The sequence below is a fragment of the Melopsittacus undulatus genome, chromosome 3 (assembly GCF_012275295.1).
Source record: "Melopsittacus undulatus isolate bMelUnd1 chromosome 3, bMelUnd1.mat.Z, whole genome shotgun sequence".
NCBI lineage: Eukaryota > Metazoa > Chordata > Aves > Psittaciformes > Psittaculidae > Melopsittacus > Melopsittacus undulatus.
This window is the reverse complement of record NC_047529.1, coordinates 114,182,713-114,203,414: the sequence shown is the minus strand read 5'-3', so window position 1 is coordinate 114,203,414 and position 20,702 is coordinate 114,182,713. Positions and strand designations below refer to the sequence as shown.

The 20,702-nt window shown below is 42.3% G+C and overlaps 1 protein-coding gene across 2 annotated transcripts in view; it reads right to left on the bottom strand.

Moving 5' to 3' along the window:
• TTC7A (tetratricopeptide repeat domain 7A) overlaps positions 1-20,702 on the bottom strand; it is a 167,710-nt gene that overhangs the window by 117,413 nt on the left and 29,595 nt on the right. For both annotated transcript variants that reach the window (XM_034060407.1, XM_034060406.1), the window contains exons 8-10: positions 20,323-20,386; positions 9,703-9,840; positions 9,213-9,296 (exon numbers count right to left, since the gene is read on the bottom strand). In XM_034060407.1, the coding sequence (XP_033916298.1) occupies positions 9,213-9,296; positions 9,703-9,840; positions 20,323-20,386 (286 nt within the window). The remainder of the gene's footprint in view (positions 1-9,212; positions 9,297-9,702; positions 9,841-20,322; positions 20,387-20,702) is intronic.

The following is a 20,702-nucleotide window of genomic DNA, read 5'->3' as shown; positions in this document are numbered from 1 at the left end:
AGAGCTGAGAGAGGCCTGTCCTAATTTGGGATACAGCTGAGGGACCTTCCAGGGTCTACACCAGGAGAAAAGTGATACAACCTGACTCCTTGCCAGTTCCTCTTGCGCTCTGCTCCCTCCCTGTCTGCAGTCTGCCCATTGAGTAAGACTGGTCACTGGGACCAGCCAACCCTGCAGGCTCCAATAGCCTCAAACCACAGAGCAATTCTCATGTCTGTCCTGAGCCTGTTCAGGGGAAGCTGCAAAATAGTGACTATCGACCCCACTCTGTGCCTAGAGCCAAACACGTCACACGTGGAGTCACTTCACCACGTGCACTCTGGAGCTTCTAAACATGCATTTACAGAGTGAAACAACAGTCTAAAATGTCACTCTAAAAGGAGTTACACAATTCCCAATTAAACAGCTGGAGTAAAGTACCTTTAGAAACAGGGTGACACGAAGCCTTTCTCCCCCACTGCCTTTTAAAAACTCAAGAGATCTCTATAATTTCACCTTGAAAACTTCACTCAGCAGAAATTATCTATAGATGATGAAAACGTTATCCAAGGAATGACAGGAGAAAGAATATCCCACTCCCACAGCAACCTTACCCCAGGGAGACTGGCATGACATACAACATCCAGGTGTTCTAAAGATACTCATCGCAGACAATAAGCAGGGAACAACCATCATGCACTCAGCACTGAATGCAGATGTCACTGGCTTGTAACAATATTTAATAGGAAGCAGTGTTTGTGTAGCATTGAAATAATCTGATAATTAAAACGTACGTATTCCTTCACTTAGCGTGGGTGGACCAGGCAGCCAAGAGCATTGTTTGTGACATTCACTGCAAAGCAATAATAATTAGATTTATTGGTGAGGCATGTTTTGAGAAGAGCAGAGCCTGAACTCCAAATGAATGCATGCTTCCTACTCGTAATTCTGAGCTTCACAAGGGCTCACAGTAAAATCAAGCCAGGGTTGAAGTTGTCTCTGTTGAGCTTGCTAATTGCAAGGTTATAATGACTGCACTGGAACCAGTTCCCAAGGACTTCAGAAAGCTAGTGATTTGCCTCTGGGTCTCATTTGGCCTCTCTCTGTTTTAAGTCCTCCCAGACACACACAGAACCATTAAATGGACATGGTTTAAAGGAATGGCAAGCTTGCCAACAGCTGCCTCGTGGGGGTTTCCACTTTGTTTATGGGAGGTCTGATGTAGGAGCTCTCAGCCTTTCAATCCTCATCAGGGTTAAGGACATGCATGACCATCCTCCCTTTGTTATGACCAACAAAGCACAGAACTCGAATCTGGCTGTGGAATGAAACTGCTGCATTAATTCATATGTTAAGCCATCAAAACTAAAAACACAAATCAACAACCTTGTGGGGTTTTTGCAGTGGATAAAGGGAAGGATAAGGCACTGCTGTTCCACATTCCAATCACAGAACGGCTTGGGTTGGAAAGAACCTTAAGATCATGCAGTTCCAACCCTGATGCCACGGGCAGGGACACCTCCCACTAGACCAGGTTGCTCCAAGCCCTGCTCAACCTGGCCTTGAACACTGCCAGGAGAAGCAATCACAACTTCCTTGGGCAACCTGCTCCAGTGCCTCACCACCCTCACAATGAAGATCTCCTTCCTTTATAGCCAACCTAAATCCAGCAGTACTTATAGGCAGCTGGTTTTCTTTGTCAATTTTTCCTCACCTAATCTACTTACATACAGTATTTTTCTTCTACAGAAATCACAAACAAGATCCACAATTATATATAAGAAAATTAGGAAAGGCAGTTTCCAAGAAGCAGCAATAAATACTGGCAAATGGGTGCTTTCAGTACAGACTACTGAAGGAGCTCTATGTACCACATCCAATATGTGGGGGGCAATTCTCAGTATGCAGCAAGAAATCACAAAGTAACTATGAGGAAGGAGAAGAATGGAAAGGACACCTACCCCTAAGTAATTACAGCAGTGACACTTTTGAATCCTATAAGGGAATAAAATGTAAAGAAAAACTGCTATCCAAATAAAAAACAACTCCCATTGCCCATTTATTAATTATAGAACAAAGCATGCAAGCATAGTCCTCAAACATGCTTGCACATGAACAGTACAGAAAGAAGAACAGGCTACAGTTAGTTCTCTTCCTTATTTTGCCAAAAGGCTCAAGGGATCTTGTCATCAGTTATGGTAAATGCACAGATGCTGCCCAAATGCTGATTTTCCACATCACTCCAGCACAATTCTCCTTCCCCTCCTCTTTTCTCTCACCATACCCAAGCACCAAAAGGACGTCAGAGATCAGTTTCATATTTAGAAGATAAAGAAACCACAAATGTAAGTAAAAGGAAGAAGAATTTCCAGACAGTAAATCATGCCAGGCAGACTTGACACACCATAAACTGTTGCTTGTCTCTTGCAAAGGTTCCAAAAACCCTTCCTGCTTTGCTTCTTTGGTAATACTTCTCAGCCAGAGGGAAAAATGCTCCTCAAGGTGGCAGTTCTGGTAGACAACCTCATTCCCAATTCACCTGGCACTTCAGTGCATACATGAATCTCTACAATGAGCACTGCTTTATTTCTGGCATCATCCCGGCTGATTGTAAGAACGGCACTATTTCAAAGGGATTGTGGGGAAGAGGGGGGATCTTCCATTATCATGCAAGCACTACTATTCCCTATACTCTGGGATTCACAGCAATCTAGCTATAAATGACCTTGAACCAACAGAGCAGATGAGCCACAATTGAGAACTCTGGAATTAGTTGTTTTGGTGGTAACTTTCAACTGAATTTACAGATTTCCATGAATCCCTCAGCATGAGCATTACTTCCCCAAGGCTTTTACTTCTCTCAACGCAGCAGCAATTCTCCCCCTTTTCTTTTACCTTTCATTGAGCAGATTAGAGCATTGGAGTGAAGCAGCTTTAAATATTCCCTTTTTAAAGTGCCTCTTAAATTCTAAGCCCTATAGGCACAAACTTGTCCTTGCTAATGTGGCAAATCTCTCACTTCACACCTTCTGTCAAGAAAAGAGAGTAGAGCCTGAAGGCAATTATAAAGCCCACCCAGGTATTCTGCTCCATAGTCAGGCACCTTTGGAAGTTCCTATTCTTTGTCCTATCTGCAGCACCCAAGCACACCCCCTTCTAATCTTTCCTTTGCACCAAAGGCAACCAAACTATTGAATATCCCCTGGATAGCTGACCTTTGTAACAGGATCTTTCACCAATGAATGTTCAATATTGTAACTTTCACTCCCCAGCAATGCTATTTAAGGAGCCATCCGAGGCCTCTGCTGCTCCCAAGGTTCCTGCCTGCAATGCAATGAGAAATGTACTCTTTTTTATATCAGTTGCCTAGCAACCTGCCTAAGCTTTTGCAAGGAAACCAAGAGGAGGAACAGCCTAAATCATAAAACTCGTCTGCTGTTGCTGCAGAATTATGTATTAAATATAACTTTCCTTCTAACCTTCTGGAAAGCTGTATGTTGGCAGTACAGGCACGGCTGAGTCAAACTTGAAAGCTCCTCAAAGCTGCTACAGACATCTGCTTTTGCTGCACTGTTTAAGCATGGGGAAGTATTCCTTTTTCTGGGTGCAACAGAGATATGAGCAGCTCGGGCATTAGCCTGTCATTATTTGGCTGTTACCAGTATGTATCAGCAACTTGCAAAGGGCTCCAAAAATCAGAGTTCATGTCTGTGTAAGACTGGTTTCAAAACCCTAAATATGCTGCCAGCACAAGCCCTGGGCAGGGCTGCAGTATCTCGAGCCTCTGAGCAGCCAAAGGGAGCACAGTGACACTGCAAGACTGGCTCTGGTAAGAGCTGTAGCCTACTCCCCCCTGGAAACAGCTGAATGACAGATGCCAAGAAGGATGCAATTATTTCCCTTTGTGTATCACCAGACACCTCCTGAAGCGGTATGTTATTAAGAAATCCATTCAGGTAGACAAGTATGACTCTCTCTTTGCCTTAAAGATGAACAAACCTAAGGGGTAAGAGCAGAGAAGATCATTTTGTGTAGCTGGAAACAGATTTAACTGCCTGGGTTTGCGAGGTACCACACTTGGAGCTTAATGCCCCTGCTGCCAACCCTAATGATGCTGGTAATGTTGACCACTATCCCTGTGGTGTCCTCAGCATGGACTAGCAGGGGAGGGTCAGCAACAATGCAGTTGTTCCTAAAATGAAGCAATTAATGTCCTAAGGGCAAGCACTGGACTGATGGAGTTCTGTCAACAGGGGCTGGGAGGGACTGGACATCTGCATTCCAGGCATCCCAGAACACTTAACCATCATCAGCAATCCCAGAGCAAGGCCTGCTGAGCATAGCCCTTGACTCCAGCTCCACTGGGCTCTCAGAGAGGCTCTTCCCAGCCACCCCTTGAACTGCCCCTGAGCACTTCTTCCATGTACTTCATCCCCTAAATGAGTACACAGGGTGAGGGGTAACAGCACATTATCCTCTCATAGCAGATGCTCCAGACTACCCTCAGTCTGGAGTGAGCTCCTGACTGTATCTCTCCCTCTCTTTCATCTCAAGAAGTATACATCCTAAAGCTTTTAATTCACTAACCAAGTTGTGCTGTGGGTTTCTAGGGGTGAACAGAAACACTAAATATGAGCATGAAAATGGGTTTATGCACTGCATAGACTAACAATAAACATCCACGGCACATGATAGATCAGCATAAGACTGCTGCAAGTTCAATGGCTCAATTAGGGTATCCAGCACTTCCAGACTCAGTGTTCACAGACTAATTTCTCAGCTATCCTTGGGGAATCTCTCCCTCATCACCTTTAGGAAAATGGCACATCATTATCACTAAGTACAAATCTTGTCTCCTTGGTTGGTACATAGGTAGAGAGGTTGCCTCATGTTGGTACGTAGGCATCAGTGTTGCCTCATGTTCAAGGCACATACTGTATCAGTTACTTTCCCCTTAAGCAGTATGATTGATAAGATAAGACACACTAGTTCTAGAAGACTTTCTCAAGTACTGTCAATTTAAGCTACAGCCTGATCCCATAATGCACTTATAAGCCTCTGCTCCAAGAGAGCTCCCGTGACACTTTGGGACACCCAGGCTGGGTCCTGTGTCAGGCTGTTAGGTGGAGAAAGGGACAGGAATTTGAACAAGGGAACATGTAACTGATCCAACTGGTCCGAGGCCAGGGAAATGCTTGCAAGTGCACAGGGACCCTATTTCACACCCCTTGCGCTTGTAATACATCATCTAGACACTATGACAATTCTGCCTGCAACTTCAGATACGTCAGTAGAGCTAGCCTAGTCTGCAGAGTGCTGGCAACCTCCACAACCCCCAGTGACAGCTCTGCAGCTGAAGCAGCAGAAGAGAACAAGCCTGCCCCAAAACAACCGTGTCTGCCTTCACCACTGCCGAGACTACAAAGTCTTCTCTCCTCTGTCAATAAGTTTGCCCCTTCCTTTCCCCATTCTGCTGAATAGAGGTCACTTTTTCAAACTCTTGAGACAAGCAGATGTAACCTCCTGCACTGGTTTTACTGCAGCAGCAGGACAGTGCCTCATCTCCCTGCCTAAGGACTCTGCCAGATGGCATCCGGCTATCACACCACTCGCCACTCAGATTCCAGCCTGCCTATGCATGGCAGCAGAGCCAGGGAGCTGCTATGCCCACTCAGCCTCTGGCTGTTGTATTAACACACTGCAAAGGTTATTACCAGCAGAAGCTATCTAAAGCAGCTGTGAAGAGCTCAGCATTCAGTTTTGCAGCACCAGTTCAGAATTGGGGTGCTGTGTTAGACCGATTTAAACCTTTCTCTTGAGTATCCAGAACCGCACTTGGTGACACAAGGCATTTCTCATTACGTCCTTGCCATTGTATAGGCTTTCCCACTATTTCACTTACAACTTTTGAGCCTTTTGAACTTCATGGTGGATTTTAACCATTTTAATAAACATGCTTCTTCTGTTGATGAAATACACAGCTCACTATAAATGCATCCTCAGGAATGGGTTAAAGAACAACCAGACCTCAACACTGTTTTCATTATGCAACCTGTTGAGAAGCACAGCAAAGTGAAATTGCTGTCAGGCCATTATTTCCACTGCTTAAGTGGCTAGAAGACAGAGAGGAAGGTTATGCTTCTCTGAGCTTTTTCATTCACTGTTTTATGAAGCCCTAAGGCCTCACTTGCTCTGTAAGAACCTACTGAGGTGATGTCTCTGGTTTTGTTAGGACACATGCCTTTTAGAATAACACAAACTCAAGCCTGCAGACAGTAATGAGCCTAGGTGTCTGGCTTGACATTCAGACTGATCACTGGGGAAATGTGGCAGTCACCATTTGGCGACTTTTTGGCTGGCAGATGAAGAAAACAGTTTGAAATGCAACTTGATTGACTTAACCTGAAGAAGATGAGCACACAAAACAAAAGTAACACTAGTCAAACACAGTGTAGAATAGAAAGCAAGGATTTTACAGTGATTGTAAGGTCAGAGTCTGCAAACCCAAAAACATGTTAAAATAAAGAGAGCAGAGTTGCCAGCATTTGCAGGTTGATAAAACTGTTCCTGTCATACACAAGATTTAAGAGCATGATTTGCTGTACTGCAGAACAAGTTACGCTGCAGGATGTGAGATTTCATTACCAAGAAATGAGATCAGGAATTGGCTGTGACCAAGACAGGTGAAAACAGATCTTTTACCTATAAAAGCTCAAGGGTACTCTGCATGCTGCAGTCGAGACAAACCACACTGTTTTCTCATCAGTTCCTTCTGCTACACTGGAACATTTACTTTTAAATGAACTCTGTCCTGCCATCAAGCTGTGAAGCAGTATAAAAATGTATGCCACATCTCCCATTAGCAAGATGACGCATTGCAGAGTATACGACAGGAATCCTAAGGGAATACTTTGGGATTAGAAGTGAAATACTGCACAGATGGGCTTGTTGGGTAAGGGAATTCCCTCTGCCCCATACAGGGCTCAGAACATTTAGAGCTTTTACATCAGTAGGCAAGATCAGGCCATTCTACCTTGTAAATATTTAAAACGCAGGCAGAAAGACATGGCATACGTGATAACCTGAAAGGATAGGACAGTCAGAGAGATACAGATACTTGTGTTGCTCTTATTTTATCTTCTCTTAAGCATCAAATATTCAGTAACTTCTCAGGAAGGTGAACAAGTATGCAAACATGTGAGGACAGTTCTTGTGCAAGGTGTTATGTGCTGGATAACAGGCCTTTCTCTCCTCCATGCTAACCTAAGATCAAACCACAATTACTCTCTGGATACAATCATTCTCAACAATCAGCAGTTAAAAACCAGATTTGCTCAGATCAGTAGAGCTACTGCACTGAATACTGTTGGGAAGCAGGTTACACAACCTGTAAAACCAGTAAAGCTCCCAGACAAATCCTATGTTTATGGGAAGATACTGCACCTTCCCATCATAGCCTATGTATCCAGTCATTGTTGTTCTCAGTATTAAAGAGATCAGGTATCTGGAGGATTTGCAAAGGAACAGAGGGCACACATGTGTTAACTCCAGCTGAATGCCAAGGGGAGCTGGCTTGTAAACCCTGCACCTGACATAGGCCAGCACACAGTATTAACACCATGGGACCAAGATCATTGTTTAAGTATTCCACCCGCAGCTTCAGGTTTCCCTATACATGATTGAGTCTAGCCATCATTTTCACACTTGGAATTGGATTCTGAAATACTTGTACTGAACTCCTGTAGGAATTTGTGAGCCTCTTTCTCCTTAAACATTTCCCTTCAGCTCCCTGCTGATCTCATATGCTTTTTTGAAGTTTTGATGTCTCCTTTTCATTATAACATGTCCAGATAACATTACCCTTATTGTTTTTGCCTCTTAAGAGAGAAACACGAACTTGCATTGCTGTAACTGGAAGCTGTCCGTCTTCTTCTACCTACCATAAGACAAAATTAACCCCTGCCTCAAAGAGCTCTGAAGATTTGTTTCTCTTGGATGTTTTTCTCCCCTTTAAGACAAAAAAAATCAATTCTATCACTCTTTCCACAGTCCTGCTTACTATACTTTTAGCTGTCCTTAATGCTCTTTATTTGACTTCCTCTTGTTGTTCTACTATTGTATTGAAGTATAATGCATAACAACAGTCTTCCAAGATAAAGCTTTGTCTATTCTCACAGAAGTGAAGGAATCTCTTCAGAGATCTTCTGATCTTTGCTGTCACTCATATCTCACAATATGACAACTTCTTTGCAAAAGCATGACACAGTAGATTAATTTCCCATTTCCACACCAAAGCCATTCTTTCCAGCTCAGCTTATAGCCATAAAAAGTCAGTAGTAGTTATCATTTGGCATATGATTGATAGTTGCTGTTCTCTGCCCAGGCCCAGATGGATTCCACTTCACTCCATGGGCATGGAATATAGGACCATACTAAGTGGTCTGCTACCACACAGCATTAATGTGCTTACACCTCCTATAAGTGGAGATGGAGACCCCCAGAATGAAAGGCTAAATTCTGTACCATCCATGTTTCCTACAGGAAGTCCACTCTTTTAAGATTAATAAAGGGAAGTTCCTGCTGCTTCTGCCTAATGTTCTCAACCAGACTTCAGCCATCCCAGTGCTGGTAACTTTGGTAACTTTGACAAACACTATACTCATTTAAAACAAAACAAAAAGCCCAACAAAAAACCCCAAACACCAAACTTGCACTAAAACACACGTCCATGAAAACATTCACACATCATTTCTTTCTCTACAGTGTTTTTTGCACCCAGTACTTCAAAAATATTAATCCTCGCAAGCTCTCTATGAGAAAGCATTGACATTTCCTTGATCAGATTGAGAAACCACAGTTTAAAAAGAGGTTAAGTCAGCTTCCTGAAGACACAGTGAGGTGAGGACAGTTTTAGTCATGAGTATCTTCATTATACTAAGCACATTTATGTTGAACCTGCAGAAAATTGACAGCTGCATAATGCTTTTCAATCCACAGCTATACACAAAACCAGTTTTCTCCTTGATAATGAGAAGCAAACACTACATGGAAAGAACAGTACTCAATCCCCTCAATGCATACACCTGATCACAAAGTGCAACTGGAGTCTAATAGGAGAGAACTGTCCTTCCATATAGCTGATGGCACCTACTCCCACATTCAAACAAATAAGCTAGATACAAACTGCCACAGGAAAAACATGCTCTTCCTAAGAGCTTTGGGTTGAACCTTACCTTTCCACAAGCCACCATGGACAGGGCAAGCTGGTACCAGAGGTGAAATTCATCAAATGCAAATTTCATGGCTCTCTCCAAGCACTGGGAAATAAATGTTGGGAGAAATATCAGGCTTTTTAAATATATATATATATATATATATATAGTCAAAACTGTTGCTTGGTTCAGTAATCAAGTCGAGGGAAACAATCTGTAGTGGCCCAGGTTTTTCTTAGGCCATTTTCCTCTTCTCAGTGAATGGGGCTAGCTAATACACACCAGCACTTTAAATAACAGCCACTTTGTTCAAGAGCCTACATATAAGTTATTTTAATGCCTCAAACAGCTCTGTGTACATTTCTGGCCTGTGCTGCCATAGATCTGTAGCTATTTCTACTAATTGCCAGTTAGTGAGCTTCATTTTCACCTTCCCCGACAAGTTACTGCAAAAAGGGGTTTTGCTTGCACATTCCAAAGGGAAGTTTCAGCAGAAGCCAGGAGAAAGTACCTCGGAAAGCATGACATACTGCCCTCTTCTGCCCAGCGTGATGCTGAGGAGGTCGTAGACTGCAGAAGCATCCTGGAGGCTGACAGCACGGTCATCCTGCTGGTCCGGGGCTCGGCTGATCACTGCATCCCGGTTTGCCTGGGCACAGACACAAATGGAGCATCAGACCCGAAAAGGGCAAGAGAAAACCGACTCCTCCATTAAAGTTGCATCCACTATTCATAGCATTTTATTTAAAACCATCTCGAGATTTATGGCTTCTTTTTAACTCATCCCAATGTAAGGAAGATGCTTCCATAACACTACCTTGTATCCACATGAAGCAGACTCAAAAAGATAGCTGTACCTCCAGAGGAACTGCTAGGAAAACTTCATCTGTATTTGTTTCACAGAATTGAAGCATTAACAAACAGAACCACCAAATCCCATTTCCTCAATAATTGGAAATTCAAGGTCATCCTTAAACCATATTCATTATTACTTCAATTGTCTGCAACTGTGATAACTGCTTCCATAGCTGACATTTTACCTTCCGGGTCTGCACTTGATTTCTTCCCATCACCATATATTTTTCTTCCTTTTTGCTACTCACATTTTGGTTTTTAATTTGACCAGGTTGCCTCAGTAATCAGATTTGCCTGACATCAATATAATGTAATTAGAGGTCTGGGCAATGCAATACCAAATAATTAAAAACTAATAATCTTGTAAGTGTTAATTTTGCATAATCTATCAGTGTATTGCTCAGCTTAGATCAAAAAGAAACATTACTTTTGACAGTCTAGCAAGGATGTCCCAGAATAACACAGACCCAGGTTTGCCTCAAGATCCCAGCCTCTGTTTCCTGACCACAAAGAGGGAGATTTCAATCCCAGAGTAAATGGAATAGTCTCTCTGATTTCCCAATGCAGAAAACTTCACCCCAACAGCCTCACTTCTGAGAGAGGCAGTCATGGATGCCAATGAGCACTAGCATGAACTGACAGCCCAGCCACACTACCCTGGGCTCCCCAGCTGAAAGGGGTGGCAATGTCAGACATTCAGGTCTAGACATCTAAAAGATCAGAAAAATTAAAGCAGATTGCCAGCAGTTTCACCTGGGGCAAAGGCAAACAAAACGTTCCTCCCTGAAAGAGGAAGGTTATGAGATTTCTGTTATAGTATTTATGACTGTAATCTTGCACCGATTTCTTCCTAATTGCAGGGAGATTTTTCCCTAAAAAGGTTAAACATGGGAATTAAGCATAATAAAGATTTCCAGAATATGGAGCCCTTACAGCCCACACATATTTCATTATGATTAAGCTGCAGCTGTTTCATCATGATATTATCTGTGTAATGCCCCAGTTCCAAGCACTCTTCATCACAGCCTCCAGCCGAGACAGCAAACACAATTACTGACAACTAACATAATCACAACCAAGAGCTAAACAGGGACTGCAGTTAAAGGCAAACTGACAGGTCAGACTCAGCCTGGTGTCTGCACAAATAAACCTACACCAACTCTTATAGCCACAAAAGGGATTTTCTTTTCCATGTTACTGCAAAAGACCTGATTTGTGATTTTAAAAACCACAGTTCAGAACAATAGGTTACATGAGAGGATGAAAACAACTTGACAGAGCATATCATGGAACCAGAATACAGAAGGACAACTTGTCTACCTTTCCTAACGGAATAAAGAAGAATAAAATAATTAAATAGATATTTGGGGTCTGGATTTAACTCAAAACTGCTACTTTAAAAACCAAACCAAACAGGCATTACAGGCATATCCAGAACAGTTCTGAGATTGCTACTTCAGAGAGTTAAAGCAGAGCATATACAGAACAATCCTTACTGCGAGTGAATCCTCCTACACATACACAACAGCATTAACATTTTTTTCTGCACCGGTTACATTGTTATGACAATTGTCTGTAGAAAATAGCTACTGAGATAGCACCCCCATGCTCTGTAATCTCACCATCAACCTCCCATTAGAGTCAGCTATAGCCTGATGCTTTTTTGGGTATCCATCTATTACCAAGCTATGATTTCTGAATTGATGCATTAGCACAGATAGAAAACTAAGTAGAACTGGTGAGTTCTGGCCCATTAATGTCTGCCAACAGAAAGTGGTATTAGAGGGAAAGACATGCCCATATTCTACAATAAGCAGGAATGAGACATACTGCAAGGATGCAACAATCTAAAATTGCAGTCATACTGAACATATTGTACATATTGTACTTTATCCGAGCAGACAGCAGTTAAAAACAACATATGCATAGGTATGAGTAACATTCTTTCCAAGAAGGCCATAAACCTGCTTATTTTGATCAAGCTTTCAAATCTGAAAGCCATAGAAGGTCTCCACAATCTATCACTTGCATGCATAAAAGTCACCACTGAACAAACTCATCACCACTTCTACCCCAATTTTAATGCTGAGCCTATTTCCAACTGCTAATTCCAGCTGCCCTCGATAAAATCATTCAAGTTCCCACCTAATCACAGATATATATAGGATATAAAGAAAAACAAACCTGCAAACCACAGAACAAAACCAAAACCAACCAGCAAAACCAAAAGGTCATAACAAACTGACTGAACAACAGCAAGAACGTGGAGTGCGCCTAACACAATAACATGAGTCATCATCCCAAGGCTACTGCAGTTACATACAGGAGGGCAGGGAAGAGAATGTGAATCACTCTTTCTTGAAACCCACTTAGGGAAACTAACATGTTTCTGTGGCCTGCCTCTCCCAAAAGGAAGGGACCCAGATGATCACCATTAGGCAACTTGCTTGTCTTTGGCCTAGTTTATGTTTTCCTAAACTTCAGTTTGGCAGTGAGAAATCCTGACAGTCACAAGTAAGTACAGGTGTAAAGTAGTTGTAGAGTTCCTGAAACATGGTATACACCAGTTCTGTTGGATGGGAACATTTTACCTACTGAAACTCACAGAGAGATACTTCATTTCGTATTTGAGACTGTATAAATTCTAAGCCATTTACACCAACGTTTTTTCAATACCTGTGTTTCTGTTGTTTCAGATCATTAATCTTTCTGAACACATATGGAAAAAGGCTTTTTGTGTAAAACACTGATTTCCAAACAGCATATCAATAAATAAGCAGCAATTCCAATCTATCCTACCACATCACCTTATCCTTCTCCACTGTAAGCGGCAGTAAAACTTAGCTACAAACACATTTTCAACACCCCCTTTAAACTTCTTCCCTTTAAGCTGTTCCCATTGTCACACAGACATGCCTCACAGCACACAAGCAACATGGAGAGAGATGGTGAGTCACACCATGAAGAGAACCTGTTCAAGGCTGTTGCGTGGGATGGAGGTCACTCATGTTACCAACCAGAGTTAGCATAACTTGCATTATACAGAGCAAAATCATACAGTCAATGCCCTTTTACTTAAGGTATTCCTAGGCAATGGAGCAACCCACAGATGCATAGCATTAGCATATTTTGTGACGTGTTAGTTGCAATTAGCTATGTATGCAAGCGGCTCAGACATGACCAATCCTAGCTGAGGAAACACATCCTACAGTCAGCCCAGACTGATCAGCACACAAGATATCAAGTGCCTTCAGCCCTCCCTTTCTTGACTGCAGGCCACATGTACCCAAAAGGCTCCAGCACAGGCTGGTAGCCCCAGCCTGACCCAGCACTCAGCCACTGTAATCTCTCTGTATCATTCTTGAAGCTCAATGAAGACGTTCAGCCTGAGCAGGCTCAGAACAGCTGGGGTTCAGCAGGGCTCTTTAGGTCTGGCTCCAAATCACAGCAATACAACAGTGTGGGACTTTCAGACCCATGCTGGCTATGACAGCAGGGAAGAGATCTGCCTTTCTGGAGATCTGCAATTTAACTAACAGCCCTGCTGAGCTACAGACAGCTTGTGCCTTCCTATCTGCATATACAACACACTTACCTGAAAACTAGATAAGCCATCTATCCATGGAGGATTTGCTCTACATCAATGACTCTGATAACTACAGCTTATTTATCACATGCTTATTCCATGTAGAAAGAAGAAGAGCCACAACAAATCCCAACAGCCATTACTTCAGCAGTTATTACACATGCAGTTACACTGCAGGAAATTAAATCTTACCACTGTACAAAGATGTGCTTCTTAATAAAACGTCAAGCAATCGTATGAATTACAATAAAGCATATTCCATGTAGCAGCCCCTTCTCTCAGCAATTAGCTATGAAGTATCCTTTAATTGCTCACTTTGAAACATGTCTCCCCCTGCTTTTTTCCCAAAGAAGAGAAAGAAAGCAATTAAAATCTTTAATGAGTGCCTGCTGCCTGCCCCCTAATTCATGGGCATTCTAATGTTCAACTTGTGTCTTTTCATAATAGACATAATTGCCAGATCCACTGCAACCCATCTATACAAACCGGCAGCATGTTTTACACAGTGTACTGTAATAATGTAATTGGTGTGATTCAATACTAGCATTAAGAGAGAAAAACAAATGCTACGTGTGATAGATTGACAACAAGCCTTTGAAACCATGCAATTGACAACGATACTGCTAAGAGCTGGGAAATATTTAGCCTGTATCCTCTGGGTCTCTATTTGGCTGTTTTGCCTCTACTGCCAACAAAATTAATGCTCTTTGTAATGGCAAGAACCCATTCACATTGAAGAGGCTACAGACTTGGCACCTAAGTTATTGATGGTCTCTACACAGCACTTGTGGGTTCCCCTCCCTAACATATTCAGGGTTGACTGCAAAGCTGGTGTGAAAATGGGAAGCAGGTGGAACAAAGAGGAAATATCATACTTTAGCAACTCACAAAACCCCTCTTACAGAGATACTACAACTTGCTTTACTTGGGACCAGAACCACAGCTAATGAAGACTTACTGCCTTGTGAACTGTGTGGCATCCTTCTCATTTACAGTAAGGAAGAGATCACAAGTTACTGGTACCTCATTTAGATGTCTCAGCAAACTTGCCAGTTGTCACTGTTATCAAATATGACAATATAGATATATCTTATCTCTCACCAGGTATATTTTAACATCTTGTACTGTAGCTGAACTAATTCTGGAAACATCACTGAAAGCAAGACATACCCCTCTACCCCAGCTAGAATAGCCCAACAACCCTACACAAAAGGAACACAGAGACAGAAAGTAAAGCTCATTTGTTGATACCCTCTTGGGTAACACAGTCACATGTTTGCTGCCAGCAATCTGCATCTAGAAAGGTATCTTCCAGCAACTTGCATCCTCCTTGCAAGTTTGGAAACAAGACTTACAACTGCAAAGCCGTCTGCAAAACCTCTCTCTACCCTGTCTCCAGCAATTCATATTAGAACTCTTTAGTAAGAGACAATTAACAGAGGTGATGTATTTCCCACTAGAAACATCCTGCCATCCATTTCTGCAGGTCCCAAACACATACCTTTGCCTTGCAGACCAGTTAAAGAGACAGGTGAACTTGCTACTGTAAGTGCACGACTGTGATTTGGCAGAAACCAACAGAGCAGGCAATCCTATCCCCAGCTGCCATGGTCTAAGAGACTTCAAGGAAATACTCACAATGGTTGTCCAGCTGCTGTATCATCACTGAGCTTGGTGTCATTAAGAAAAAAACCCTACATAAGCAATAAAAGATTCTTCCCCTTTGCCAGCCTATTTGTTGGACAGCATTATTTTATAGATAGGAAATGTAGAGCTAAGAGGTTTTGATTATGTCTGTGCTTAAAAACACATGGGTTTAACCTTACTCTGTTGAAGGCGTGCTCACAGCCATGAGTTTGCCCTCCCCAGTAAAAAGAACAGGACAAGCCCCAGTACCTTTCTTCCCCCCTCACCATCTGTTCTGTGCTCTCAGGCTCTCCAAGGTCAAATCGCATTTAGAGATTCAAATCAGAGATAGGATGGGGATGACATTCCTAATATTTTTTATTACTTTTTTTTTACACAGGTACAGAATTTATTAGTTTTTGATACAAGGAGCTTCATTTCCAGTATGACTGAAGTGAACACAGAGCCAAAAAAATAATTATATATATATATATATATGCACACACATATATATATATACACACCTGTTACCTGGCTTGCTTGCTGCGCCACATCAGCCATAGCCCCCAGTTGTAAGGACCAGGGCTGAACAAAGGGATTTTAGATTGAACACTGGACCTCAGACTCAAGAAGGGAAGATTTTTAAAGAAGAACTTTCTAAAAAACAAACAAAAAAACCCCAAACCCAAACCACACACACAAAAACCCAACAAACCTCTAAAGTAAACAGAAAAAGTAATAGGAATTCTCAGCTCCACCCCTGGCTCTGAGAGAAATTCAGTCTCGATTTAAGGGGCAGTGCAGTGGCCTCAGAATACTCCTGAGAATGGTTATTAAAACAAACAAAACTGCAGTTAAGGGTTAGTCCTGCCAAACCTCCCCTGTCTACGCCCTGCACCACAAAGCAGCAGAATCCCTGATGGTGGAACCAGCGCTGTTCCCATCGGCAGCATGATGCAGAGAAACCACACTGCAGCAAGTCATTGTATGCCCTCCCCACACACAGTGTCACTGGTTTGGATGGGTTAAATGCAGCAAGAGGACCAGTGGTTTAAAAATAGGCCAGTCCATTTTTCCACCATGTGATAGGAATGCATCATTCTACCAGTGCCTGAGCTTGTAAAGGCTGTCATTAGCTGGCCTTGGTCTGAAGGAGAGCATTTTCCTCCCTCTCACAAACACAGCCCATCCATACCATAACTCAGGCTATGCATAAGGAATGAGAATTTAGCCAAGAGGCCACAAACAGCCCTGACTGTGGTAATCTTTAGGCTGCCTGATTTGTTTCACTAGATTCCTTCATGAGAACTCCACAGCCAACCACCGTGACTAAGCAGCAGCTGGCATGGAGGAGAGGCACTTGCCAAACTCAACAACTGGGATGCTTCTCATTGTTTACTGAGATGCCTTCGTTTATGGAAATAGGTTCCCATTTTCAATGGCACAGAAAGAATACAGGAGGCAACACACCCAAGAATGCCAGGAGGAAACAGACCCCAAAGCTGTCAGTGTAAGTGTTAATATACCCACAGAAGCACCTTCAAACCTATGAAAGAGGTAACCATGTTATTTGGCCACCTGAGGGAAACACTGAAGGAAACCTTAATGCCCCACTTAGAAGACAGTCTCACTTCATCCCACCAAAACACACAAAGAGGCTCCCTTCCAATGCACGGTAAAGGGATAAGAAGAAAAGCTGGGACAGCATCACAAGCCAGAACTCAGCACCACTAAGAGCCAGAGAAGGTTTTTGGAATGTAGGGTCTGCCTCACAACACCACCTTAAAGGTGGTTTCTTTTCTCCATTTTCCCCTTACAGGAACAGTTCTTGTAAATCCCATAACATCTTCTGGGGAGTCACACAGATGTTAGCTTCACCTTAGGAAGGCAAGACAAGCAGAAAAACAGAGTGAACTTCAGCTGCGATCTACCTAGCATTGATCTCCTCCCTCCATTTATGACAGGAGTGGGACAAAACCCCAGGTGTTAAACTTATATAGATGTATACTTCTTGAAAAAGCTACCATGTCTCCTTTTCATCAACATTTATCACATATTTACTTTGAGGTTTGTCCTGGGTTCAGCAGTAGCAGTCATTTTTCTCCTTCTTAGTAGCTGGTGCAGTGCTGTGGTTTTGACTTTCAGCCTGGGAACAGCGCTGATAACACTGATGTTTTTAGTTGCTGCTCAGTAATGTTTAGTCTGACCAAGGACTTTCTGAGTCTCATGCTCTGCCAAGGAGGAGGGGAAGCTGGGAGGAAGCAGAGACATGACACTTGACCCAAACTAGCCAAAGAGGTATTCCATACCACAGCACGTCATGCCCACTATACGAACTGGGGGCAGTTACCCAGCAGGGTGAGATCACTGCTCAGTCGGGCGGGGTATCAGTCGGTGGGTGGTGAGTGGCTGTGTTCTCTTCCCTTGTTATTTCCCATATCATTATTATTATTGGTGGTAGCTGCAGTCATTTGTGTTATACCTTAGTTACTGGGCTGTTCTTATCTCAACCCATGGGAGTTACATTATTTTGATTCTCCTCCCCATCCCTCTGAGAAAGGGGAGAGAAAGGAGGGGTAGTAAGTGAAGGCTGTGTGGCTCTGAGTTACGGCTGGGCTTAAACCATGACAAGGTTCTCTGATGATTTATGCTTCCCCCCAGTACATCTTTGCTCTGTGTCCCCTCATGTACTGATGATTCTCCTGTCCTTCCTCCTCCCCAGTTTTGCCCTCCTTGAGACCACTTTGGAGTGGCAAAAGTCAGCAACAGACATGTGGAGCAGCTGTGTGGAGTCCTATAATTATAATGGCATGGTTGCTCTTTTGTCTGCTTAAAAAGCCAACAGGAAAAGTACCTTTCCAGTGAGTTTTGCTCTGACCAAGCAATTAAGTGTCAGAGAAGCTGGAGAGCTCCCAGCAAGCCAACTGAATTTATACTTGTTTCATTATAAGGAGTTCATAACTGCAAATACCAAAAGAATGCCTAATCCAGCCAAAAACCAGGAACACCAACTATGCTGCTTACTGGCCTACAACAACATATTACTGTTTGCCACTAACACTCTCTCCAGGAAGGAAAATATGTTTTATTCAGTCATTAACATTATATCATTAGGGAGACCTCAAATGGAAATCTGCTGCTTGCTAACTCATTTTCCATAAGCTTCAGCAAGTTCTGAGAAACAAAACAAAACACTTCAAACAAGCAGCAAACCTGTACATGAGAAAACTCATTAGCCTACAACAAAGCTGTTACGGAAAAGATGTCATAAGTTAAAGACATTTTCCCTTTCTTAGTACTGTAACAGTTAAACTACAGGGAAAATATGTATGGATTACAAACAGATTGTTCCCTCTGTTCCTTCACTTAGGAAGGATGTTACTGTGGTTCCTAAGTATATTTCTATATACAGATGTATTCCTATGAACTTGTATTTATTACTAATACAAGAATAAGGATCAGATGTTCCATTTCCCCAAAATCAGAAAGAGAGCTATGGTTCCCACAGCATTCCACTACAGGATTTTTTATTATTAGGTGTTTTATATGCAGCAGAATCTGCCTTCAGGTATAAAAACAACAGCACTTAAGCAAGCACAAGCTTACTCATTTAACCATGAAGTCAGCACAGCTGTCCATTTCCTATCAACAGCATTTTCACGCTGCTTCATCCATAACTTAGTGGCAGGACCAGATTATCATTTCACATGCTACTGAATAAAACTCATTCTCCTCAGCAGAATGAGATTATGGAATCCAAGGTCCCACAAGGCCTTTCTGACTGCAAGCCTGTTCCCATTATTGGCTGGAATGGCTGTTACTGTCACTGCTCCAGACCCCTGATCCTCCTCCACTTGGATTAGCCTGGACAAGCCAAGCTGACACGAGGTTTGATTTTAACAGAACCACATGTGGTGTTCTACAAGTCTTTGCTCCTGGAATCTTCACTTCCAACTACAAAAAGCCCTTCTAACTGCAAAAAATCCCTTGAAAACACAAAGCAGATGTAAAGTAGAGACTTCATCTAGAAAGCAGTAAACCCCAAAAAGTATAACACTCAGATGTACTTGACTTTAAAGCCAACTTAATATATTCCGGAGTGGTTCTGCCTCTTCAATTTCTCCTCAAGTTTTGAAAGCAAACACTATTAGATTTCATGTTCTGAAGAAGTCTGCAGGAATGGGAAAGGACTTGAGCCAGAAGAACCAAATAAAGCAAATTAAGAAACCAAAACAAACTTTCCACAGTATCTACTTTCAACTTGTCTGAAAGCTGTTTCACAGTTCCACAGAGAGCCATTGATGCTCCAAGGTCTTCAAATCTCACTTTGAGCTACAAGTGATCACCCAGTATTTAAAGCAAAGTAACTTTCCTGACACATTTTCAGAGAATATTGCTTATGCATTTTCTATATGTGTGCATCTCTTCAGAAGAAGAACATGATCGAAGGTTACAGTTTTGCATGCAGTTGTTTTTCCTCCACCTTTTTCCCTTTCTCTTGAAGGGTTTTTTAATAGGGGTTATAAATAGAAGAAACCTAATTATTTCACTGTAGTTCATTATGAATGTTTCCACATGCAACAAAGCTTCCTGTATCATCAACTTCAGAAACAGCCAAAGATCACATAGGACTGAAACAGCTAAAATACTGTCCCTGCAGACTAAGGAATGCAAGCAGGATATTGTACACTGCAAATACCAAACAACAGGTCCCACCATCACTCCCGGCTTTAGGCAAAGCTCCATTCGTCTCATTCTTGATCCATAAATCCACACAGCTGTTTTGAATGGAAACAACTGGTTACTGACAACATAACTGGATGTCAGCACCTGTATGTAGCTATGGTAAATCCAGTCACTTCTCTAGAATTCCCCAAAACCCTTCTCTGGTGTCCCATTTAATAAAAGTGATGCCACTAGAGGAATAAATAGCATTTCCTGTTCAACAGCCAAATCCTTGCTTCTTATTTATCTAGGGAAAAACAAAACCAACCAGAAGACTTGACATGGAAATGCTAGCTATTCCTTTGTGCTCTTAGTATTACAAACTCATTTTTGGCTTACCATGGATTCACTGATTAAGAGGAGAAGAAGAGCCTCTTCTACGTTGTCTTGAGGGCAGTACGCACTGAAAGACAGAATGCATTTTTTCTGAGGAAGGTCAAGAGTTATCCTGTCAGCCTCCTTTCTCATTTCACAAGAGCAGCAGTAACTTGAAACATTCCATGCATAATTCATTTGCTAGGCAATACCTTCTTTTGCAGGTTTGCACAATTAAAAGCTCAGCAATATATCCTAGATGAGCTGTACCGACCCATAAACAGATTATTCCATTTTCTTAGCAAAGACAGCTAAGACAGGTTAGACTTTCTTCCTTCTTGTGAAAAAACTCAACTATTTGAGGCTTAATGTTTTATTTTTCCAGCAGGCCTGTTGATGGGAGG